At 41.4% G+C, this 25,888-nt stretch overlaps 1 protein-coding gene across 11 annotated transcripts in view; it reads right to left on the bottom strand.

Moving 5' to 3' along the window:
* Positions 1-25,888, bottom strand: part of ARHGAP8 (Rho GTPase activating protein 8) — an 80,216-nt gene that overhangs the window by 4,244 nt on the left and 50,084 nt on the right. For 6 of the 11 annotated variants that reach the window (XM_088669930.1, XM_088669931.1, XM_088669929.1 and 3 more), the window contains 2 exons: positions 18,532-24,196; positions 11,581-17,640 (listed from right to left, as the gene is read on the bottom strand). The exons of 1 other annotated variant lie outside the window; for it this stretch is intronic. In XM_088669930.1, coding sequence (XP_088526056.1) covers positions 23,999-24,196 — 198 coding nt within the window. In that variant the 3' untranslated portion in view covers positions 11,581-17,640; positions 18,532-23,998. Of the gene's footprint in view, positions 1-564; positions 9,432-11,580; positions 17,641-18,531; positions 24,197-25,888 lie in introns of those variants that run through there. 4 more of the 11 variants (XM_088669933.1, XM_088669932.1, XM_088669935.1 and 1 more) reach the window with 4 other exon arrangements.

The raw sequence follows: 25,888 nt of genomic DNA, 5'->3' as shown, positions 1-25,888 counted from the left end.
AGCCACATCAGATGGAATAGCATTTGCTTTAATCAATTTTTACCCACCGTGGCTGCTTTCCCCCTATGAAATGAAGCCCCATCTCCAGGAGAGACGGATTGGTGTAAACAGAAGCCACTAGACTGCCTCTCAAGCGACTTTTAACTTAACCAGGGTGAATCCCATTAAAGCCTGAGACTGAGTTGCTTACATTAAAATTGTCATGAGGAGAAACTACTTGCAAGACTTTGAAGGAACTCCCAGAAATAAATAAATGAATGAATGTAAAATTGCTTGTGTTGGGTGTTTTTGGAGTACAGAAATACATAAGGGCTTTGATCATTGGTATTCATCAGAAAGATTTTACAGCTTGTGTTTTCCTTTGCTTTACCATTTCATCTATGTAATTTAGACAAAACTTTCATCTCCTTTTCAGGCTTTGACACAGAGTGTCTTTGAATGAGTTTATGGGTGTTGATATTAGACAAAGTAGCCACATGCTGTTCTGTATTCTAAATGCTGCTGTGCCAGCAATTTTATACTCCGAATGTCATCCCAAATAATGTCCAAATTATCACTTAAGGATACATAGCAGTTTCTTTGATTATATATATATTTTTTAAAAAAAACAACTTAAAGGATGTATAGATAAAATAAAGTTAATCTTAGAAGCTCACACAACTAGAGGCCTGAAACATGCTGTGTTATATACCCAGTAAAAAACAACCTAGCAGTTCGAAAGCACATCAAAATGCAAGTAGATAAATAGGAACCGCTACAGCGGGAAGGTAAACGGCGTTTCCATGTGCTGCTGCTCTGGTTTGCCAGAAGCAGCTTTGTCATGCTGGCCACATGACCTGGAAGTTATACGCCGGCTCCCTTGGCCAATAATGCGAGATGAGCGCGCAACCCCAGAGTCGGTCACGACTGGACCTAATGGTCAGGGGTCCTTTTTAAAAAACAACAACCAGTAGACTTAAAGTGAAGTAAGGTGGATAGGAGCCAAAGAATAGCATAATTTCAGTGTGGAACTAATAAGTACCCTTATTTGGTTGAAATTCCAGGGTGTAAACTTCCCCATCAGTAGCCTAAGTGCTGTGAAATTGCATAAACAGTGTTTCCGTGTGCTGCTCTGGTCAGGACCTAATGGTCAGGGGTCCCTTTAGCTTTAAAAGCCCCTTTCTGGTCCAAGAACATAGAATCATAGAATTGTAGAGTTGACTGGTTACCCCTGAGGTTAACTAGTCTAACCCCCTGCAATGCAGGAATCTCAGCTAAAGCACCCATGGCAGATGCCCATTCAGAAACCTCAAAGGAAGGAGAGGCCCCCACCTTCCAAGGGAGTCTCTGTTTCACTGTCTCTAAGGTGCTACGGGAAGGAATTTTTCTATTTTATTTTTATTTTGTTTAAACAAATAAGGGTACTTATTAGTATCACACTCAAACAGAACATGCCTTTTCAGCTCTCAAGAGGTGGGGCCTGCTATTTCAGACAGTAGTGCCACCTGCCGACGGCTTAGAAAATAGCTGCCAAATTCCCTCTACCGGTAATGCCATTAAGAGGAATGCTAAGTTAAACTGTTATTGTTTGGACAGCTGGCCATTTTGCAGATTCACCAGGTTTCGTGAAGAATATGCACTTACTTCATCTATGAAGCGGGAGTTGTGCACATTCCTGCACATTGTACGCAATTTCCAACAGGCCTTGGAGAATGCGCATATCTGAAGAACATTTTGGGCATTCTCCAGCCAATTAGCTTAGTCCCCTTTGTACGTTCTCTAGGCAACAGTCACATTCTCTGGCCAGTATGCACTGTTTCCAAGAAAATGTATTTCCCCCTGCTTCTAAGTTCAGGGATGTGCAATCTCCCCCACCTCAATTGCTTCTGACTCCCTGCTTAATCTTACATGGCCCACAATGTATTATCCCAACGATAAAATTTTCAGTCTCCATTTCACCACTTATAATTGTATCCTACAGCCATCTCCGTAGCACAAGGAGGTCCCTCACCTTCCGACGATGCCTTGCTGCTATCAAGCTGAGGCGTGGGGGGGGGGAGTGTGAAGAGAGTGTGGAGCACCTCTGGTCCCACTCAGAACCATTTCTGTCCTTGTCCATTTCTGGGAGCTTACCTCCAAGAAAACACAGCACTTGATAGGGGGGGGGGAATGGCTGTCAACTTCTCTTATTGCTGAGGTACAGTATTTTCAGGCTCAAAATTTGGATGTTGGTATGTTAGAAACCAGTAATTCTGGTATGTGGGACCCAGGTGGCGCTGTGGTTAAACCACTGAGCCTAGGGCTTGCTGATCAGAAGGTCGGCGGTTCGAATCCCTGTGACGGGGTGAGCTCCCGTTGCTTGGTCCCAGCTCCTGCTAACCTAGCAGTTCGAAAGCACATCAAAGTGCAAGTAGATAAATAGGAACCGCTACAGTGGGAAGGTAAACGGCGTTTCCATGTGCTGCTCTGCTTTGCCAGAAGCGGCTTTGTCATGCTGGCCACATGACCTGGAAGCTATACGCCGGCTCCCTCGGCCAATAATGCGAGATGAGCGCGCAACCCCAGAGTCGGACACGACTGGACCTAATGGTCAGGGGTCCCTTTACCTTATGTTAGAAACACTAGCTATGTATGCATAGTCCAAGCTGAATACAAAGCATGCCTAATTTTTTTAAAAAAATCATAGGTAAGCTGCATATGCAATGCTCTCCAAGCAGCAAACAAAAAGATGCAGAAATTAACAGATGCAGAAAGTGACTTATTGCCATACTGTTCTCCAAACAAGTTTCGAATGTGCCTCTGGTTCCTCCAGAATAACTACAAAACTGCAATCTCAACAACAATATGCTAAATCCATTAGCACAGAAACAATAATACATACTCATAACATAATACACTCCACTCAGGATGGACAGGATGAATCAAAACAATTTAAAACCAGTTATTTAATTCAGTCCACTCAGAGTGAAATTACATAAGCAGGCAGTGTATGTTACAGTTTCTATGCAAATAGGCTTGTCATATTGTTGAATTAGCAGTTTTGTAGCTCCCCAGAGGAAGGATTGTTGTGCTGTGTCAGGAGCTAGTTAATTTACATTTTTATGATCAGCATATACAAAATATCAATTCAAATCCTTGGTTTTAATTACTTTTCCCACTGTGTAATTCACACATTTCCTAAAGAGAAATGAATACCAAAATCTTTGGATGTACAGGCCACATATCTTTTGTTTTTCAGAATTACTTCCTGAGAGATTAAAGGGGAGGGATTGTGAAATTAACAGCTCATCATTTGACTCCCAGGTCCATCATCAGCACTCAATGTATTCAGGCAACTCAGGGCCCCGCACACCCTGGGATTTCTCCCAGCATCCCGTTTCCCACAGCATGTGGCCATCATGACTAGTAGTTATTGAACAGACAGACAGACTGAATGTGTCCCATTGCCTGTTTAAAGTAATAAATTTTATTATTATTATTATTTTGCTGGACTACACTAACATCATCAGCTTAGCTAATGGTCAGAAATGATGCGAGTTTTAGTCCAGCAACATCTGGGGACCCAAGGTTGAAGAACAATGTGCAAGAGCCGTGGTTCACAATTAGGGGTCACCTGCCTCCCAACTATTATTATTTTTGTCATTTTTGTGTGATAATATCACAGATTTTATGGTCTGTTTTAGCACTGTGCGATTTTTCAGTACATTGGCCAAAATCGGTTTTGAAATCACGATAACAATTTTGAACCGGCAACACATAGCAATATGACGCTTGTCACGCGAAGGACACCAGGGCAACCGATTGCAAGGCAATGCCTTCCCCTCATGCTGACGGAGAACAGGGCAGCTGATCGCCCTCACTTCAAGGCCCCCTGGCACTGAGGCAGGGCAGCTTTTCTCAGTCAGAAGGAAAGCAGCAGCCACTGTGGGCGTGCATCTTTGCTGGCTGCCACCGCTGGCTGCCCTGCTGAGACTTGAGGCACCCCCATCCCCTTCCATTCAAACCATCCGCTTCCTCTCTTCCCCCCACTCATCCGTTCTCCGCAGCTGCTGCTCCCCTTGGGTCCCCTCCAGCTCTAAGATTCTATTAGTCCCTCATCCCCATGCCTGATCTCCAATTTCAGACATTGTGATATATCAGATTATTTATTATTATTATTATTATTATTATTATTATTATTATTATTATTAATATTATTATCATTAGAATTTATATACTGCCCTGTTTATCAGCTCTATCTGGTACGCAGGCTGAGACCCTACCTGCCTGCGGACTGTCTCACCAGAATGGTGCATGCTCTACTTATCTCCCACTTGGACTACTGCAATGCGCTCTATGTGGGGCTACCCTTGAAGGTGACCCGGAAACTACAATTAACCCAGAATGCGGCAGCTAGACTGGTGACTGGGAGTGGCCACCGAGACCACATAACACCGGTCCTGAAAGACCTACATTGGCTCCCAGTATGTTTCCGAGCACAATTCATAGTGTTGGTGCTGACCTTTAAAGCCCTAAACGGCCTCGGTCCAGTATACCTGAAGGAGCGTCTCCTCCCCCATTGTTCTGCCCGGACACTGAGGTCCAGCGCCGAGGGCCTTCTGGCGGTTCCCTCGCTACGAGAAGTCAAGTTACAGGGAACCAGGCAGAGGGCCTTCTCGGTAGTGGCACCCACCCTGTGGAATGCCCTCCCACCAGAGGTCAAAGAGAACAACAACTACCAGACCTTTAGAAGGCATCTCAAGGCAGCCCTGTTTAGGGAAGCTTTTAACGTTTGATGGATTTCTGTATTTTAATATTTTGTTGGAAGCCGCCCAGAGTGGCTGGGGGAACCCGGCCAGATGGGCGGGGTATAAATAATAAATTATTATTATTATTACTATACCCGAAGGTCTCAGGGCGGTCACAGAACAAAATCAAAATACAAAACCACAAAATACATAATCAAAATAAAAACAACACCCCAATAACTCCCTCTTCCCCATATTGTGATGTTTAGCTGATGATTATACCACAATGTTGAAATCCATATATCAATCAGCCTTAGTCTGCTTTTTTTAGCACACCTAAAATCATTTGCTTATTGGGGGCTACCCCACATTTTGTTCAAAAAATTGCTTTGCAGAGGCAACTATCTTAGAGTTATCAAAATTTTCAAAAGTAGGGAGTCCGTGGCTTGGCTTTTGAAAAATAGGGGGTCCTCAGTAGTTAGCTAATAGGGAACCCCTGTGCTAGAGGACTGAGGGAAGGTGGAAGTGACCACAAATAATGAGTTTGCTCCAGATTCTGGAGCCCATGGTGATCTCAGCATTTTCATAGTTGACATATAATGCTACTTAGTACTGAAAGTTGACAGTTTAGGAGATTTAATAGGTGATCCTTTCCCATTCCCTGCAAGGAAGGAAGGTATCAACAAGTCTGAATGACTTTGGGTCTGAACTTTGAAATATAGCATCACATCCAATATGCTATTTCAGATTTTGAGTTCGGACTCATTTAAAATTTGAGGCACAAGATTGGAAGCAAAGCAAATTCTAAATATTGGTGGATAGTTCACAATTCAGTCCTAATTAGAAACAGCACTGATACTATAAGCACACTCAAGTAGAAAAAATAATGTGCGATTTCTAATGCTATCGGCACATAGGGATGCTTATATACCAATTAACAGTGTCATCGAAATCTCACATCAGTCAAGTCAACTGTTTCAGCTTCTGCAGTTCAGAGGTCGACTCCCAGATGTGCTGCAGTGTGGATCATTATTGGAAAGATGGGCCAAAGATCACCAGGGTTAACACCTGCCTACCCAAGGTAACTGCAGCCCTCTGGACCTTGTGGATCTCTAATGACTTTCAAATGCTGTTTCAGCTCTTTGTGGAGCAAACCTGAGCAACCTATTTTTCAAAATAAGAATAATGATAATTCTGCTGTGAAAATAAGCAGATATGGTTCTGGAAGCAGCGCTGGGATGGACAAGATCCCTAGCTAACAGGACCAGTGGTCGGGGAAGATGGGAATTGTAGTCCAAAACATTTGGAGGGCCGAAGTTTGGGGATGCCTGGACAAGAGCGAACAAGCTGAAACTTAACCCACACAAGATGGGGAAACCTGAATCTCTGAATGGAGGTTTACAAGTCGTCTTGGAGGTCTCACGTTCCCTAAAACAGTGTTTCCCAACCTTAGGTCTTCAGCTGTTTTTGGACTACAACTCCCATCATCCCTAGCTGGCAAGACCAGTAGTAAGGGATGATGGGAATCGTAGTCCAAAAACAGCTGGAGACCCAAGGTTGGGAAACACTGCCCTAAAAGACCAGGCTCAGAGTTTGGGAGGTTCAGGTGGTGGCAGCGGTCAGTCACTGGCCCCGTCTTAACCCTTTCAGCTGGTACACCAGCAGCGATCCTATCACTTGGCAGGAACAGCCTCACCCTCATCCATGCCTTGGTCTTATCCAGACTAGAGTCCTGCAATGCATTCTTTGCGAGGCTGCCATAAAAATGACTGAAGGTATTGTGGCAGTGTGAATACACTCAGAATACCCACATTGTTGCTTTATGGCTCTTGTTATCACTGACTTTTAGAAGAGATGCCTTGTATTGTGCCCCCGCACCTCTGGTCCAAAGAAACTCCTCTGCTCAATACCCTGGACAAATGTTATAAAAATAGAATGAATATATATATATATATATATATAGAGAGAGAGAGAGAGAGAGAGAGAGAGAGAGAGAGAGAGAGAGAGAGAGAGAGGAAGTGCAGATTGCAAATAATAAAAATAGCCAGCAGAGGTTCCAACTTGAATAAAATGTGGTGTTGGTTTTTTTGGGGGGGGGGAGATAAGCTCTGCTCTACATAACCAATCACATGATGAGCTGCACCCATACCGTTTGAATGGAAATGCCAATCAACTTGGAGGGGGGGTAATTTTTTGGGCGTGGGGTGAAGGGAGTTGGCTCTATGGTAGCCAGATGGTGCAGTTTTTTGTTCTTGATAAAAGACAGTGTTTGGAATCTTGCAACCTGAGTCTCCACCCAGCCAAGTACCCATATTGATTTCTGGGTGCTCATCCATATCCTAGAGGGAGTGGGGAGAATGAGTCTGCCCATCCAGCACATGAGAAGCAGTGGATGTACAAAGTATGGCAGTACAGTAAGGGACAGCAGAACAGAAAGTGTGTAAAAGTATCAATTTACGTCATAAATGCTTTACGAGAACTGTTGCAATGGGGAGGTAAAACTGTTGTTTTGCTTTCTGACTACTGGTGGTCTTCTGTCCAAACTGGGGCAGGTTGTTCTGTTGGCAAAGCCCCTTCTCTGAATTAAACCTGACAGCTGCACTGAAGTGTTGCTTACTGTAAGCTGTTTAGAGAAAAGTGAAGAAGAAGAAATCTGAAGAGTGAAAAAGATTTTGCCAGGCTTCAGAGCAACAGCAGGATTCTAACCTAAATGCTCTTGTTGTTCTACTGTTTTATTGCATATATATATATATATATATATATATATATATATATATATATATATATATATAAATGTTCCAACTGCGTGCGCGGATGTAACACCCTTCCTCCCTAACCGCTGAACCGAATTGCAACAGATTTGGGCACAACGTACCTTGCCCATCAGGGAGGGATCTGGCATAATTTCCCCCCCCCCAAAAGCACACCTTTCATACCTAAAATAATGATTAAATGCAAAAAAGTGGCACACAAATTATACATCACCAGCAGAAGCTCTGAAGACTCCAGCAGCATCCAATAGAAAGGCAGATCGTGCGCTGTCACCAGCAAAAGCTCTGAAGGGCGGTGCCAAATAATGGTGTCATCAACTGAGCAACTGAAATCACCAAGGCGGCCATTACCAGACAACCCACAGAGTCAGGCCGGGGCCAAGGAATGGAGATACAGGGCCGAGGCCTTGGCTCGCATTTAAATACTAGCCCAAGCCAAGGCCGACAGACTAGGCCTCGCCTCTACTTTAAAGCCTACAAACTAGGGCTCTGCTCTACTTTACAAACTAGGTCTCAGCTCTAATTTACAGCCTACAGACTAGGCCTCGCCTCTACTTTACAGCCTACAGACTAGGCCTCAGCTCCACTTTACAGACTAGGCCTCAGCTCTAATTTACAGCCTACAGACTAGGCCTCGCCTCTACTTTACAGCCTAAAGACTAGGCCTCAGCTCCACTTTACAGACTAGGCCTCAGCTCTACAGCCTTTTAAATACTATCCCGAATGGAACCCTGGGTGGGGTGGGGGGCCCAAATAGGTCATGGGCTGACGTGGGGGGGGGAGCCACAGGGAGGGGGAGGGGGGACAGGATACCTCATGGGTCGCTACAGGATGAGAGTAAACACAGGGATGAGACACAACCATGGGGGGGGGGGAGAGGAAAAAACACATAGTCCAGGGGAAAATGGACACATCCCCCCCCCTTTCCTGGGAAACACTGACCCTGAGCATAGCTGTCAAGTTTTCCCTTTTCTCGTGAGGAAGCCTATTCAGCATAAGGGAATTTCCCTTTTAAAAAAAGGGAGAAGCTGACAGCTGTGACCCTGAGTCAGGCACAGCAATGTGTCATGGATCGTCACAGGGTGGGGGCAGCCACAGGGATAACCCACAGCAACGCGTGGGAGGGTCAACTAGTGTTAGGATGAAAATGATAATTCTAATGCAGCTTTCTTGCTATCATGGAAAATGTTTTAATACAACATTATACTTCCTACATCAGCTGTGGCTGAAATGCACATTAAGAATCAGTGTGGTGTATTTTCCAAGACATTGAGCCCTTTGAAATCAGAGAGAGAGAGAGAGGGAGAGAGAGGAGCAAAGCGAAGCAATGCTCCACTTTTCACACTCATCATAACAGTACTGGGATACTATTACAATAAAAAGTATAACCTATTTCTCAGAATCACAACCCAACTATTTATTTCAGAGATGGTGGAAATGTGTTCTGGGGCAATTTCATACTCACTCGAACACTGTGGTAGGAAATTTCCTGACAGATTCAAAGCTCTTGAGGTTTGGGGTTCAATTTATTCACAAATGTGCAGTGATGGGAAGGCGTGGAGGGGGGAGACAGAGCCAAATTTCAGCAAATTAAATGAGTGACAACATAAGGAAAGTGAAAGAAAGTGGAATTAGCAGGACTACTGTTAAATAAATAAATGTTTTGCCTATAAGGAGGATTAAAAAAAAATCAAAAAATACTTTGGAGTGCAAATATTCAAGCAACATACAAGGTATTGCACACCCGGAATGCATGGTGGGGCAGTGTAATTGCACACCTGTGCCCTTTAGCCTTACCTGCCCCACACTCAGGGCTTATCCACACCTTTCTTCCACTTTTTCCAAGCACAGGCCATAATTTACAGCTCCATGTCCAAGCATCCTTTTTTCACTTTGGAAAATTCTCTGCAAAAATCCATCAAATAAAGCTCCATTTGCTCCATTGAAGCAAACCCTGATGTTAGGAAAGATTGAGGGCACAAGGAGAAGGGGACAACAGAGGATGAGATGGTTGGACAGTGTTCGCGAAGTGACGAACATGCGTCTGACCAAACTGTGGGAGTGCATGTTTCTTACAAAGCATACAAATAAAAATAAAACCTTATTTGACATCAGTATCTAATGCAGGGGTTCCCAATAAAAATTTTTTCGAGGACCCCTCATTGAGCCGCTATTGTGACAAGGACCCCCATTAATTCCTAATCCTAAAATTAAAAAGTGAGAGCCAAATTAAGAGTCTTTTTATAAGAGTCAGGGAGGAGCGAGGGGAATGGAGAAGACAGGGTACCTGCGCAGTAGCGCACAAATGAAGCCGACGCGCGCAAAGCATCTTGGGGAGGTGAGCGTTAGTAGAATGCGCGCGCTGCCTCTTTGCAAAACAGTAGTGTTTGTAAAGCGCCACCTAACGGCATACAGCAGAACTACTGCCTCTATCTAATTCTAGTTTTGCGCTAGACTCTGCTCATGCAGGAAGCGGCCAAAACAAAAAATCTGTTATCATACGAAATATATTTAATATATTTTTTATTCTAATAGCATCTGGCGGACCCCTCTGGCATAGCTCGCGGACCACCTGTTGGGAACCACTGATCTAATGTACTCACACACAAAAGTTCAATCCAAAGATTAAATCAAAAGTCTCTCCATCAGGTCCCTGCACTCCAGCAAGGGGCATGGTGAACAGCAATCTTCTCAAGGACAGACATTAGCACATCTTTGTAAACTGAGAAAACCTTTAATAATAATAATATAAAAACAAAGGTTGCCAAAGGAGAGCAATTTGCACCTCTAGACACCGAGTATATATCCTTATATATCCTCATTAACCCCATGAGGTATTGCGATCTTAAACCAATCGAAGGGATTCTTTAATCAGTCAAGATCCAATGATTAAAGACCTAGCTCTTATTTCCACATATCAAAACAATGGAATACAGCTGTGAGAATGTTAATTTACAAACGTCCTGGGGTATGAATCCCTCCCTATTTCCAAGGTCTGAGATAACAACAGACTAATTACAATTGACTGCTCTTTTACAACCCAGGACCCAAATTACCCCAACTGTAGTGGATTTAACATACATCCACATTGGAACCCAGATAACATCTTCTTCCTTCCAGATACCGTAGCAGTAAATCACATCCAAGCAATTAAGGAAAACCAAAAGGGGAACGTTTCCCTTTAAAGGAGAACCAAACACACATTTCTTTAAACTACGCAGGGCAAGAACCAAGGTTTAATCCTTTCCCCAAACTCCCCTCGCACTACAGCTGCTTTGAGAAGGATTGTAACAGGCAGCAAATAAACATATACTGTACCTCATTTTGGGGAAGGCAATTTAAGAGATGAGGGTTAGCTGGAGAGGCTGGCAGGCAAAGTGTTAAGCACCCCTTCCTGCTCAAAATGTAAGCTTTTCATTAAAAAGAAATGCTTCATTCCACACATTTGCATGTAATGGTTAGTCTGCCCCAGAGTTCAGGAATTAAAAGTGTTTGAAGTGAGGATCAGCACCAGCCGTTCTATATGGACGTAAGCTTTGCCAGAGGACACCGCAGAGCAGGTGTGCAGGTGTGCAGGACTTGTCCCATATGATGAGCAAGCTTCTCTTTCTTTCGCTGCATATATATGCACATGTCAGGAGGCCCTGTGTGGCAGCAGGATCCCTCAGTGGGTACACACGAAACCAAATGTGTTTCTATACACATGCATGAAGAAAGAGTGATAGTGGTTCAGTCGGGGGGGGGGATTGTTAGAAGTAGGTCTGTGGACCCACAACCCCACCCCATCCAAAGCTGGCTGTTAACTGCCTGATTCGAAGCCTGTGCTGGGGGGGGGGCAGGTGGGGGCTGGCAGGAGAAGTAAGAGCTGCTTTGGGCCTTTTGAAAGCTTCGTATTGGGGGTGCCAGATGGCGAGGCAATGATTTCACCCAGTCCAATCATGGTAGGAATGTTTAAGATCAGGCATTAAAGATGATGCAATGTGGTAGATTTTACTGCTTCTTTTTATTGTCCCATTAATTAACAGGATAATGTTTGCAGGAGGGGAATATGAGGCAATAAACTGCCTTCGTGGGTGATTAAACATTTGAATGAAACTAAGACATTTGATGGTGCAAAAGCAGTTTATTGAAAAGCACATTTCCACTACGTATTAAACAAAGACCAGATTGCAAAGGCGAGGTGGGACAAGGACCAAATTCTGAACTACAGGCAGTTTCAGCATTTTCTGGACAAGCAATAAGGGAACAGATTATTTTATATACAGGTGAAACTCGGAAAATTAGAATATCGTCAAAAAGTGCATTTATTTCAGTAATGCAACTTATTATTATTTATTTTTCTTTTAATTTTTACAAAGGCTTTCTTTTGGAAATTCCACAGTAATAAAACAAATAGTTACAATAATACAAAATTAAACAAAAATAAACATCGCTATTACATTTCATTAATTACATTCCATTTATAATTGACCCGCCTAACGACAAATTACAATTACAACAAATAAAGGCTTGACATACCTTGCTTTGCATGTCATGCATCTATCTCATATATTGGTTTCACCTTTTAAGTTGCGTTACTGAAAGAAATGCACTTTTCGACGATATTCGATGATTTCCCAAGTTTTACCTGTATGAATTTATTATCAATCACATGGTAATGGGAGATGGGAAGGATCACATAAGCACTCCATAAACAAATCAGAGTGATGCTTAATAAAGCCCAGACACGGTCAAACTGCTATGTAGGTTTTGTGCCAGCAAATCAGGATGAATGTTCAATAAAGAGATCTAGTGAAGCCCAGAGATAAGAAGAAACCGCCGTTTAGATAATTTAAACTTGCAGAACGAAATTGAAAGCTGCCATTGACTTTAGCTCAATAGGGTCCCCCCCCCCCGAATTACATACATTGATATATACATTTTAGAGTTGCAACCAGAATTTAATGTCTAAATTTGAAAGTCACCTGCAAATCCAGGAGATGTGTTGAGGCAGCTGTGGCTCTGAATATTAATTTCAATTCTTTATACAAATATATTATATTAAACTTTACGATTGCAATACTAAGTTTATTTATGCCAACATTTTATACAGTGCTAATACTGTAGTATTGATATGGCATCCATAATTAATCAATACAGTGGTACCTCGGGTTACAGACGCTTCAGGTTACAGACTCCGCTAACCCAGAACTTTGCTTCAGGATGAGAACAGAAATTGTGCTCCGGCGGCAGCAGGAGGCCCCATTAGCTAAAGTGGTACCTCAGGTTAAGTACAGTTTCAGGTTAAGAACGGATGTCCAGAACGAATTAAGTTCTTAACCAGAGGTACCACTGCATCCTACTATCTTAGCATTTTTTTGGGGGGGGGGATTACCTCATTTCAATTTTTTCTTTTGGCAATCTCATCAAATATATCTAATTTTGGTGTTATCTTGCCCATATTGGTGCATGGCTGAGCAAGAGAGGTGAGCAGAGCCTTTTTTGTGGTAGGGTAAAAGATTTCCTCCTCTTTCAAATATTCTTATTATTTCTACTTTTAGTTAAGCATTTTTATTTATTTACTTGGTTACGGGGGAGGCGAGCTGCCCGCCTCCCCCCCGGCTACGCCCAGGAATCCAACCCTACACTTATTACACAGATGGAAGTCTAGCTGTGTTCAGCAGGCTGCAAGGTGCCTTCTGGCACTGTAAAGACTTAACGTGTTTATTGTTCATAAGCTTTTATGAACTCTGCCCAGAACTCTTGATGAACCTATGACTATTTCTTGCATTCGCTTGGCCTTTAGGCCCTACTGTGTAAAAAATTGTTTTTTCACACACACCCCAGTCTGCACCCATCTTTCTAGATCATGTCATGCTTTTTAACCAATGGTTGGTGGGTGTAGGCACAAGATTCCCTTTCATTTCTACTGCAACATACTACTTAGGCTACTCTTCAGGAATCACATTTCTGTCTACCCTATTGGAACTCACAACACAAAATCTCCACTACCATTTTGGTTCTAGTCTTTTCTAACTGCAGACACAGGTTTTGAAAAGACTGCCTTTTGTTTTCCTTCAGAGAATAGTAAAAGTGTCTGATGTTTTTCCTTGCTGGAAGCATCTGAGGAGCAGACAACTCTTATGAACAATTTAAAAGCTGCAACAGTTCAACTGAACTGCAATGTTTAACCCATTTTATTCTCTGCCTATCACCAACATTAAAGGCAAAGCTTTGATTCCACATTTTATGATTCCATTTGTTATTGTCTTAAGCCTGACTGCAGCCTGTGCGTTTCCAGCAGATTATCTCTGGTAATCACTCTCTTTTCTGCAATGGAAATGATCTGAAAATTGCTCTTTGATAACCAGGGATGGGTTCATTGAGGCCACGATGCACAAAAGCAAGAATTGTGCAATAATCATTTGTAAAGAGAAACCGTTATCAAAGGAACTGCGGGGGACATCTCCAGGACTTCTCGGGCGAGTTGTTGAAATTTGAAACATATATTTCTCACACAGGAATTTCACTGTAAACTCTTCTGAATAATGCATGAGACTTGATTTAACATCACAGTTAATCCTGGCATTTGCCGCCAGAAAATAGTACTCTTAGGGTACATCAGTTTGGGGGTAGGAGAGAGGATAGTTGTGGCAGAATTCCAAACAGCTTGATAGGAAGATGCTTCTTGTTGGTAAGAACCTTCCTTAATGAAGCACAATAACCAGCTGCTCACATAACAGAGGCAGGAGAAAAGGGCAATGCCCATTCAAATCTGGATTTACCACTGCACCAACTCAACAAGGTTCTGCTTTCTCCTGGACTAGAGACTGTGTATAAAAAACACAATTGTCACATTCACATATTTTTAAGAGTGACTACTGATGCTTTGCATCCATGGAGTACTTTTCAGAGTTCAAAGCGCGTGTACCTTCACAACAGTCTTGCAATTGTTTATTGTGCCGCAACCATAGCTGCCAAGTCTCCCGTATTCCCCGGGAAATCCCTGTTTTTCCAGCTGTTCCTAGCTGAAAAAAATTATTTTATTGTTTTTCCCCGGTTTATTCTGGCGCGGCGGCCATTTTGAAACTGGGCGGAGCATGCTCAGAAGTGACTTTTGATGCTGCTCTGCCCAGTTCCAAAATGGCTGCAGTGCTACTTCCGGTCTGCTACTTCCGGCCCGGTCCCTTATTTCTCGGACAGCAACTTGGCAGGTATGGCCGCAACACATCCATTGGCCACAATGCAGTATTATAATATTCATGATGCAGGTTGGGAGCTAAGGGGGACAGACACGGCCTTGCCTGAGCTCTGCAAAGGCGTTTGTGGTTGAAATGAGACTGCCTATCCACAAGCAGGACAGACTTCAGCTCTTGCAAAGAGACTTCCCATGGTGTATCCTCACTTCCTTGTTCCATGTGTCTCCCCCCAGCGTGCTCTAGCAGGTTGGTGGACCCTCTGGAGCAGATTTGGAGGGCATGTTGGAATGCAAGGGGAAGCAGACGTTTCACCGTGTGAGCAGAAATTGGCTCAGGTGTTGTTGGAGCTTAAATGCACTAGGGATCTTCTCTTACCCCAGAGTAATGCTGCTGCTTTGATTATGTTGAATTTAATTTATTCACATTTTGATCCTGATCTATTCCCTTGCTCTCTGCTACGTATTAATTCATGAAAGCCTTGTTAGTTAAGCAAACATGAATATTTTTTCATTATAGTCATTCTTAATTTATGAAAGGAATTGCTTTTTTATCTATTCAGAAGAAGTTTAACTGGAATGTTTGCTAGCTAGTTAATGTGGATATACATTTACGGAATGTATCTAATCAGCTGAGTATATTTATGTGTTGTTTTGCTGCACCTACATGTTGATTTGTTTTACTCTTTCCATGGGCCGCTTTGAGCCTATCTATGGGAAAGCAGAAAATAAAGACACAAATATAATTAATAGCAAACAGGCACCTGATTCCTGCACTGCTTTGCTGAAATCAAAAGCTCTTGGCCCTGCAGCAGATGTCTCCTATGCCAGCATTACTCAGGTCTTGTATTGAGAAATAATATATATATGATAAGAATAATATTGGAGAAAACTGGGTATTGAAACTTGCTTAATCTAAATCATATATCCCAGTTTATAGCGGCCCTTTAAAGTACGCTTCACGCAGAGTATACACAGTCAGAAGTTGACCTGGCTAAGAAAACACCACCAAGAGTGTAGGGTATTATTTCCCTTATATGAAACCCCTTACTAGCTGCACACTTGTAAAAGTATGCAGATGAAAATACAAACGGTTGGGTTTCTTTAACTGAAAAACAAACTGAATCTAAAGAGACTTTAAACTAAAGATAAATGCTTTCTCTCTTAGCAATGTTATCTACCCACTTTCCAAACCTCCCACTAAACTCCCACTAAACTCCCATTAAACTACCCAAGAATTAACAGCAAACTAGCTTTATAACTAAGCAACTCTCATACTACGATTCAACTGGGAATCTCTTAAACTGAGAACAACTGAGAGAGTGATCTACTAAGAGATTAATCAAACTGAAAAGATCTAACTAAGAGATGGAGAAGGCTTTCTGGCAGAGCCTTATATACAAGGAGCAGAGCCCACGCCTGTGGGCAATTAAATCACCTGCGCCTGTTTCTCTTAAACAGACAGTATTTACATTAGACCGGCTCTAAAGTAACTTGACTATTCAAAAAATCCAACATCTTGAGCAATGAGTGCAAGCCATAGCATGGGCTTTTCACATTACCCAATAGCATGGGAAGGAATCACATTGCAAATTGCTTTTTCTACCTTACAAACATGAGCAATGGGCCCTAAATTACTCCTAAAGATGTAACTTGTGAAGTGGTCCAGTATTTACAGCTGAATCAGAAGTTCTGCTTATTCTTGCTCTCACCTCCCACGTGGGATCAAATTGGAGCAATTCTCAAAGAACAAATCTGATGTCCCGTAAAAGATTTAGAAGTGGTAGGGAAAGCCAATACATCACTGTAACTTTGCAAACACAAAACACAAACCCTCACAAAGATTAATGTGTGGTCAAAGTATATCAATCAATTCTTTATTGCAGTCCAAAGACTCACCAATAGATTCCAGTACATAAAAAGACATAAAACATACTTACGGTACTACTTGGACATTGGATAAAACTAAGCTTCTTTCAGACCTTTAACTACTGGTAATACAAAGTGCTCTCTGATCCTGACCGCCTTAGAATGAAACTTGGCAACTGCCAAAGATATGCTGGGAATCCTATCCTCTAATACAGTGGTTCCCAACAGGTGGTCCGGGGACCCCCAGGGGTCCGCGAGCTATGCCAGAGGGGTCCGCAAGATGCTATTAGAATAAAAAATATATTAAATATATTTCGTATGATAACAGATTTTTTTGTTTTGGTCGCTTCCTGCATGAGCAGAGTCTAGCGCAAAACTAGAATTAGATAGAGGCAGTAGTTCTGCTGTATGCCGTTAGGTGGCGCTTTACAAACACTACTGTTTTGCAAAGAGGCAGCGCGCGCATTCTAACGCTCACCTCCCCAAGATGGTTTGCGCGCGTCGGCTTCATTTGTGCGCTACTGCGCAGGTACCCTGTCTTCTCCATTCCCCTCCCTCCTCCCTGGCGCACACTGCCTCTTTGCAAAACAGTAGTGTTTGTAAACAAAGCAAGCATTTTCTTCCATGTGTTTCATTAAAAACAAATATAGGAATCGGCTCGACATGCGGTCGGATTTCAGCGTGAAAGTTTCAAGTTTGGAACCTAATATTTCAGAAATAATGGACTCAAAGGACAGATTTAACTCATCTCATTAAAACTAACTGTATACTGATGGAGTACTCTGTTGTAACTGTAAAAAACGTATAAATATAAAATATAAAAGACTCTTAATTTGGCTCTCACTTTTTAATTTTAGGATTAGGAATTAATGGGGGTCCTTGTCACAATAGCGGCTCGATGAGGGGTCCTCGAGAAAATTTTGTTGGGAACCCCTGCTCTAATAGGTACCTAATATAAAATTGTGCAGGTCTTTCTGGAAGGTTTGCAATTAAAGGAATAATCTTTTGTTGTCGGACCTGCTTGTATAGTCTGCAGGACAGTAGACTACGCTGTATAGGTTCTACTTCCTGATTGTACAGGGGCATAATCTAGCAGAGTAAGGAATACCTGAAAATCTGCCTTTTTTTTTTTAAATACGTTTTATTCCAATTTTCCAAATTCAACAAATTAACAAAACCAATCTTTTATACAAAATCTTATATTCACATCTTTTACCTTGCTCCGCCGAGCTATGACTTCCCCCCCTCCCTTCATGCGGGTTTCTTGTTAATTCCCTTTTTTGCAGTTCCTTTTTTAACATATTGGTCAATTCGTAAGGTTTATTTTAATCCTGCGAGAGTTTTTAATGATCTACAGTTTTTCTCCATATAGTCCACATATTTACTCCAGTCCTTTTGAAACCTTGTCTCCCCCTGGTCACGAATCTTGCATGTCAATCTAGCAAGTTCAGCATAGTCCATCATTTTTATCTGCCACTCCACAATTGTAGGTAATTCCTGTAATTTCCATTTTTGGGCTAACAAAGTCCTAGCCGCGGTTGTTGCATACATAAACAGTGTTTGATCTTCTTTTCTAATCTCTCCTCCTATTATTCCTAACAAAAATGCTTCTGGTTTTTTTGGAAAGGTATATCTAAACATCTTTTTCAATTCGTTATATAAACTTTCCCAAAATCTTTTAACTTTTTCGCATGTCCACCACATATGATAAAATTCACCATCTTTCTCTTTACATTTCCAGCAACTTTTATCACTCATTCTATACATTTTAGCTAATTTAACTGGAGTTAAATACCATCTGTACATCATCTTATATACATTTTCTTTCAAGGCAGTACATGCTGTAAATCTTAAAGTTTGATTCCATAATTTCAACCACGCATCATATTCAATATTATGCCCCAAATCTTTTGCCCATTTAATCATCACTTCTTTTGTCAACTCATCTTTTGTATACCACTCCAACAACAAATCATACATCTTTGCCAAAAGCTTTGTTTTGAAAATCTGCCTTAGAGCATTCAGTCTGGCCTTGGTAAAAAGTCTGCGGTAGTTGACCACTGTCAAGTTCTTTAGATTCTTAGTTCTTTAGCTATGTGAAATGTCCCGACATACTGTAAACTCACAGTTCTTGGTGAGCAGGATGAGTATGAACAGGTCTGCAGATCACCATAGTCTTTGTTTTAGTGATTTGAAGGCTATGTTGAAGCCCAAGTGTTCAAGAAGAGATGGGGACAGCTTTTTGGGCGTTGCGCTTGGACCAGATTCCAGAAACTAACATACTCAATCTATATGTTGAGTAGTCCTGTCCCCAATCCGAAAACACTGACTTTAAGCCAGTATCTGAAGGCTGCCTACCAGGGCATTCCTAAGTTTCCAAGAAAATGACTGAAATAGGCACATCTGGGGATCTGGAGGAGAGCCCTCAAGAATTTAGCCCGGAGTTCATCCAACTCAGATGTTAATCCTCCACTCCAGATATTAGAAGCATATAGTAATTTGGCAGCCGTCTTTGATGGCAGGTGGAATATATTGGCCCCCTTGTGCTTTCTGGAGGGCCGCAGATCTATGGGTGATCCATGTCGTTATGTGATGGAAGCCAGCCCCAGGTATTGGAAGTTTCTAATCTGATTGAGGGCGTGCTCACCTAGTGACCATTTGCATTGGGAAAGATTCTTCTCAAAAACCAAAATTTTAGATTTCCCAAAGGTAATTTTTAGGTCATTCTGTACACAATAAGACATGAACCTCTTTAGTTGATAATTTAGACCTGGTCTGGAACATGAGAGAATGGCTGCATCATCAGCATACAGGGCCATTCCATTGTCACGGGTGGGACACTTGGACCATGTTTTTTGGTATTCACACATGTGTAAGAATGTAAATATACATAAAAATTAACAACCAAAATTTGAACTATGTTCTTAATAAGATACTGAACATTTTACTAATTTTTTATTATTTTTATGGATATTTTTGACAATTTTATTAAATGTTAAAGTATTGTCACGGGTGGGACAAAAAAAGGACACGGAGCTTGAGATAAGTTTGATTTATGGAAAAACTCTGTGAGTTGGGAGGTGAATCAATTATAAACTCAGCATATCTGTTTAAATCAATGTTTATTGGTTACAACTATGCAATCAGAAATTTAGGTTAAGAAATTTAATGATACAAAATTAAGGAAAAAATGCTGTCACGGGTGGGACAATGAAATGTCACGGGTGGGACGCGTCTGGCATACACTTGATTTAACATACAATTAAGGTTGTTAAAAATGGAATAATTACAAAAAAACCTTTTGCTATTACTATACTTACTATCTACTATAGCCTACAAAGTATAATGTTGTATTTACTAAAATTAAAATCTATTTTAAAAATATTTTCTTCTAGTCCATCTCTGGGCCAATTAACCACTTTCAAACACATCTACATTTTCAGTAAATTCATAAAAAATGTTCCTTCTGACTCGTTTAACATTAGGTTGGGGTAAGATACTAAGAATATGTTCAAACTGCACATATGATATGTCTTTTTCATCAACTTGAAACAGCTTTCCAGAATTGTTAACTGCTCGCATACACATCACCTTGACTTCTCCATCATCTTCAACATTACTTTGGCATATTGCAGCATATCTATATTTAGTAGGCCTGGTTCTTTGTCTTTTTGTAGTTGTTTCAAATTCAACTAAAACATATGTCCCAATAGTCACTCCATCAACAAACGGCTTCACTCCAACCACCGGCACATCTGTTTCATTTGTACAACTTGCTACACCATCTTGTTTTTCTGTGTCACTATCAGAATCTCTGTAAACATCAGAAACTTTTAACTTGAACAGTTCTGTGAAGACTACGTGGGTGGACTTTTGAAAAGAAGGTCCATAAACTAAACTTCTTTTGTCTTTAGCTTTAAAAAAATGGTTGGACTGCACGTTTGGAATCTTCCTCACCAAAGTCCAGCGCTCATCTAGCATCGCCATATTTGCACTGATATCAGTAGGTGTTAAAAGGACAAACTTCACTCTCGGTACTGCTTTTTCAGCACATTTAACAAAATCTGATGCTGAATTGATTACTACTCTCCTTTGTTTCACTGCATTCCAAACTGCTTGCTTAGTTAATCCACCAATCCCATCCACGGCACCCTTGCCGTGGGATGTAGCAAAAAAAAACCATTCCCCATCAACACCAAAGTCTTCAGGCATAAAACACAGATTGGACAGTGTGTACTTATTTTTGAACTGACCAGCACACCCATCAGAAAAGATTTTGACCTTTGTCAGTCTGTTAAATTCTTTCTTAAGTTCTTCAATTATGGCTTTTAGGCATGCATATACTGAGTATTTGTCGTGGGTTAAGTGATCCGAAACCACGGCAAAAGAACGTACTTTGCCTTGAGTCCAAGCGCAACCAGTAAATACTGTGATTTGGTTGTGGGTCCAGTGTGCACTTTGGATTTCATCTTGCGATGTTGCCAAATAGTTTTCAGCAAAATCCACTTGAAGAATCACCTCATCATCAGCTACTGTGTCCTTCATATTTTTGAAAGCTTTAGCTTGTAATCGCTTTACAAAGAAGTGCTTCTTAAATTTACTAAATTGATTTTGTAGCTCATTGACAGCTTCTTCTATGGTTCCTTTTGCTTCAAAAACCTTAGGCCGGCTAGAACAGTCATCTTTCCATTGCTTCCAGAAAATCTCAGACGACATGTTTAAGTCTTCATCAATTAGGGTGTGCAAATTAAGTACACACTTTTTGCATTCACCATTCATGCACTTTTCATTTTCCAAATCACAACAAGTAAGGCTCAAAAGATCAGAATGTGTGGAAGGAAAAAAAATGTCTTTCCTACTTATGGCTTCAATTAGGAAATTGAAATTAGCGTGGTATTTGCAAACGCAAACATTGTGTGGCATTTGAGAAGCTAAGTCAATATTTTTAGGCCTCAGTTCATAAAATTTTGATTTGCTGATTTCAACTGTTGGGTTATCAATCTTAAATAAGGCATAGGCCTCTTGGACTGTCATATTCATATGCCGCTTTTGGATTTTGATTCTTTTTCCACTTGTTGGATCTTTAATAGATTTGACATCCTTAATTCCTGGTGCCTGCCTGCTAATATCATCTGAATTATAAAACTCATGGACCTTTGCGATATTATCTTGTGAAATAATAGAACTTTTGGTGTTCTGTTTAGGGCTTTTATCAAATAGTGTTTTTGACGCTTGAGGTGAACTCTCATACACAAGCTTTCGTAACACGGCTATTCTTTTCCGTGGACTTAATGGCAACACTCTTTTAACTTTGGTAACAGCCTTTCCAAGAGATTGTGGGCATTTAAATGACCCAATCTCTGGAATAGTAGTGTCGCCAATTGGCCTAGATTCTTTTTCTTTTATCTTTTGTCTGTACTTTCTTTTGCGCTCAGTTTCTTTCCGTCTGTATTCCATAAGTGATTTTGCAGACAAATTCTTTACCAACTTCATCTTTTCTCGCCTCTTCTTATCTCTGACCCTCTCCTTTTCTTTGAAGCTTTCACATTTGTTTTTATCTTGTTTTAGTTTTTCACGCAGCTTTCTCATACGTTCTGCAGATGTAGTCTTTCCCATTTTGTGTATTGATTCAAAGGTTATATTATCTGTATTACTGTATGTATTCGCATTAGGGTAAAGTAACGGTAACTGCCTTTGTTCCAGAAGGAACAGCTACTATTGGTTCATTCAAGCAGCTGCATTTGGCTCCTTAGTCTTATTGGTTTCCACCAAAAGGCAGCTTTGTGATTGCTTGAGATTGTTCCCTCCAAAATGTATCTCTTTCTAGCTAGTTCTCCTCTCCTCAGTCCCCTCAGTCTTGTTTGCCAGAATAAAGAATTATTACATGAGGAATCTGTCTCCTGTCTGCAGAGAGCTGAAATCACTTGCTGAAATCACTAACTCAAGCTACAACAGTTAGCAACCTAATAAAACAAGCTGAAAACTGTCACGGGTGGGACAGAAAAAAATTATTAAAATTTCATGGTGTTTACATTAATTAACTGCATTTTTATTATTGATAGGTGTGTTATACTCTAATACATACTCCCACAATAAAACAAACATAACCTATAAATTAGTTTTATCACAAAATAAACTTTTGTACCTTTTGCTGTCACGGGTGGGACACTGAAACAGCATCCCATTCAATAATAAAAATAAAATAGAAATAACTTACCTATTTAAAAATTTTCAAGTCCAATGTGTAGACAAAGTTATTCACTTTAATAATATACCAACAATGACAACCACAATTTTTGTTTATCTTTAAAAAATAATGCCAACCTAAATGAACAAAATTAAGCTACACAATCAGAAAAGTGATACTGAAACTTCAAGCTCAAATTTCTCATGAAAAAAATAATTTCAAATTCTTTTTTCCTTTGGAATATTGAACTTTAATATGTTTAGTTAATGAAACTATAAGTAAAATAAGTATATTTTAAAAATAATTTTTTTCTTATCAGGCTCATTTTTCACGGAATGGCCCTACAATAATAATGGAGCCCTCCTGACCCCAAGTTTGGGCAGGTGGCCAAGTGGCTCCTCTAGGACATCCTCTAGGTCATTTATAAATATGTGAAACAATGAGGGTGCCAGGATACATTTATAATTATCTAGTGGCAGCTAAAATAGCAGTATGTACTTGTTGCTAGGCGCCAGTCAGTAGGCTGTCAGCCATCAGTTTCTGAGCCACGTGATGAGAGATCAACTGAATTTAGATTTAGGCCAAATCCATCATTCTAGAGGAGGACTCATTTGACTCCCCTCTATCAACCCTTGGAGGGGGGATTTCACATACAATAAATACTATACAAAAATCCACATACACACAGTTTACACAGAATTGCATTCATATATGTATAAAGTGTTCCTGAGGAAACATAGCAGACATATTACTTATTAAATTTATATAATGTCCTTCATCCAAAGATCACAGGTGGGCTACAGTATACGTAATTTAAGACTGTTTGCAACTTAAATGCTTTAAAAGGCAGATATTACTAAAGGAATGAAATCTAAATCAACTGTTACGCCTTGCTTCCTCAAAATTACTTTCTAAGATTTTTTTGTACTGATAGCTTTGTAGATGTTACACAGTCATGTGCTTTGAAAAATTTAAGAGAAATTTGATTGGGAGCACAGCTCAGTGGAAAAGTGCCCTGCCTTGTATGTTAGTGGTCCCAGATCCAATCTCTTGCATTGACCAAGGGAACAGAGGTAGCAGATTTGGAAGACACACACACACACACACACACACACACACACACACACAAACACACACCTGGCACCTGGAGTTGCCAGTAGGAATAAGCCTATTTTGTACAAGGCTTCTTCATGTGAAGCAATTCATTTCTGTATGCGCTGAAAATTGATTGAATGGAGCCTAGCACAGAATAATGTGTGTCCTTCCTAGGGGTGCATCCCAGAATGCGTTTTCAAGGTAACTGCTCACCAGGCACACTTCGAGAACTGAATATTGTGGGGTAGAAATCTATCAGTAACCCAATGAAAATATTTATCGGTACCAGAGTACTGAAAGAAGGAGTGCCTTTGGGTGACCAGATTAAATTCAGGCCGAAGACACAAGCCAGGTTGGAACCCGTCATTTTGTTGAAAATGCTTTCCTGTGACACCTGGAAAGAGGAAACACATGCAGATCACTAAGCACAAAACACACAGAGGACCAAACTGCTAACTATTCAAAACTGGAGGCACAGCTGCCTCCAGTTTAGCGATTTCATTCTACGCTCTGCTTCTCTGCCCAGAAGTCTACCCAGCCTCTGAACTGGCTTACAATAAAATAAGATAAACAATTGATGCAGCATTTGTTTACTAGCAGGTATAGTGCAATTGGTATACATAATTCTAACAGTTATTTGATTCCAACTCTGAACAGCAAAGTAGAGATGGAGTTAGGGGAGTTTGACCGTTTGCCCTCCCCCCCCCTCCAATGAGGGCACTGCAGGGAGCATCCTGTTTATGTCAACTGAAAATCTTCAGCTCCCCTCCCAGGATGTTCATACTACCTTGACCTTTCCAAATGTAAAGTGTTCCCTCAGACAGTGAAGATGAAAAAACAAGGATCAGCAAAAACTGCAGATGTGAGCACCAAAATCAACTCAAGCCTGCATTTTACATAATAAGGGACACTCAAAAATAATTCTATGTTCTGTTATCCAATTACCAGAGACATCACAGAGTACTTTTGCACACCTCATTAACACCTTGAGCGTAGAGAAGTGTGTTGAAACGGCATGTCTATTACTGGAACAAAAAGTCACTTAGATCCATAATGCTGAGGAGAGATATTTGTAGCTAAAATAATAGCAAATGAAGTGAGGATTTTCATAATAGCTTCTGGAGATTATATTAAGCAATGACAGATGAAGGTATCTGATGCGTCCTGTAGCACCGTGTAAGCAGAAGTGGCTCTATTATAAGGGAAACTGAGGCAGAATGAAAGAATCACCTTGCTGCGTCACAGGGGACACTTAGTCTTGTTTTACATGTTTTTTAATATGTTGTGAGCCACCCAGAGTAGCTGGGGAAACCCAGCCAGATGGGCACGGTGTAAATAATAAAATTATTATTAGTACCGCGTTTCTCATAAAATAAGATGCACCTACAAAATAAGACATGGCAGGCTTTTCACGAGTTGATTAAATATAAGACATACCCCAAAAATAAGCCATAGTGGGGGGGGGGCAGGTCTGGCAAGGCAAGGAAGGTGTTTAAGCGCCTTCGGAAGAGCCGGCAAGAGGCAACAGCGTGCTTGCTGGCAGCCTTCTTTTCATGCCACTCGCAGTGGCCGCCTCCGCCGCCGCCGTACTTTGGCGCTGGGTGCGTGCCCGCCGTTTCTCTCACAGCCGCCTCTGCGGCTGCTTCCTGCTCCGCCAACATGGCCGTGCTCCTTGGATCACGGCGTTTCTTCTGCTCCTCAGCAGCACGCAAATGGGGAGGGCAAATGGGAGGGCAGCCTTGCCGTTTTTATTTTCTGCTCCCCGGCTCTCCCCGGGTCCCGCGCGGCACGTGCTGCAGGCTCTCGCTGGGTTGGGGCTCGGCGCAGCGCGCTGTTGCCAGCTCCCGCTTGAAAAAATAAGACATCCCTTAAAATAAGCCACCGTGGGGGTTTTTGAGGAAAAATAAATAAAAGACGGTGTCTTATTTTATGAGAAACACGGTAGTACCCCATCTGCAACATGGTCCAGGCACTTTGCTTTTAAAAAAGGTGCAGCCTCTCTGGGCTCAACAAAAGCAGAGGCCGTTACAGAATTTGGGCTGGTGTTCAATATGATGAAGGAACTGTGAATGCCAGCAAGACAACT

Source organism: Zootoca vivipara, chromosome 5 (assembly GCF_965207765.1).
Source record: "Zootoca vivipara chromosome 5, rZooViv2.hap1.1, whole genome shotgun sequence".
In the NCBI taxonomy this organism is placed as follows: domain Eukaryota; kingdom Metazoa; phylum Chordata; class Lepidosauria; order Squamata; family Lacertidae; genus Zootoca; species Zootoca vivipara.
Note: the sequence above shows the minus strand (reverse complement) of the source record. Positions and strands in the feature narration are given on the sequence as shown.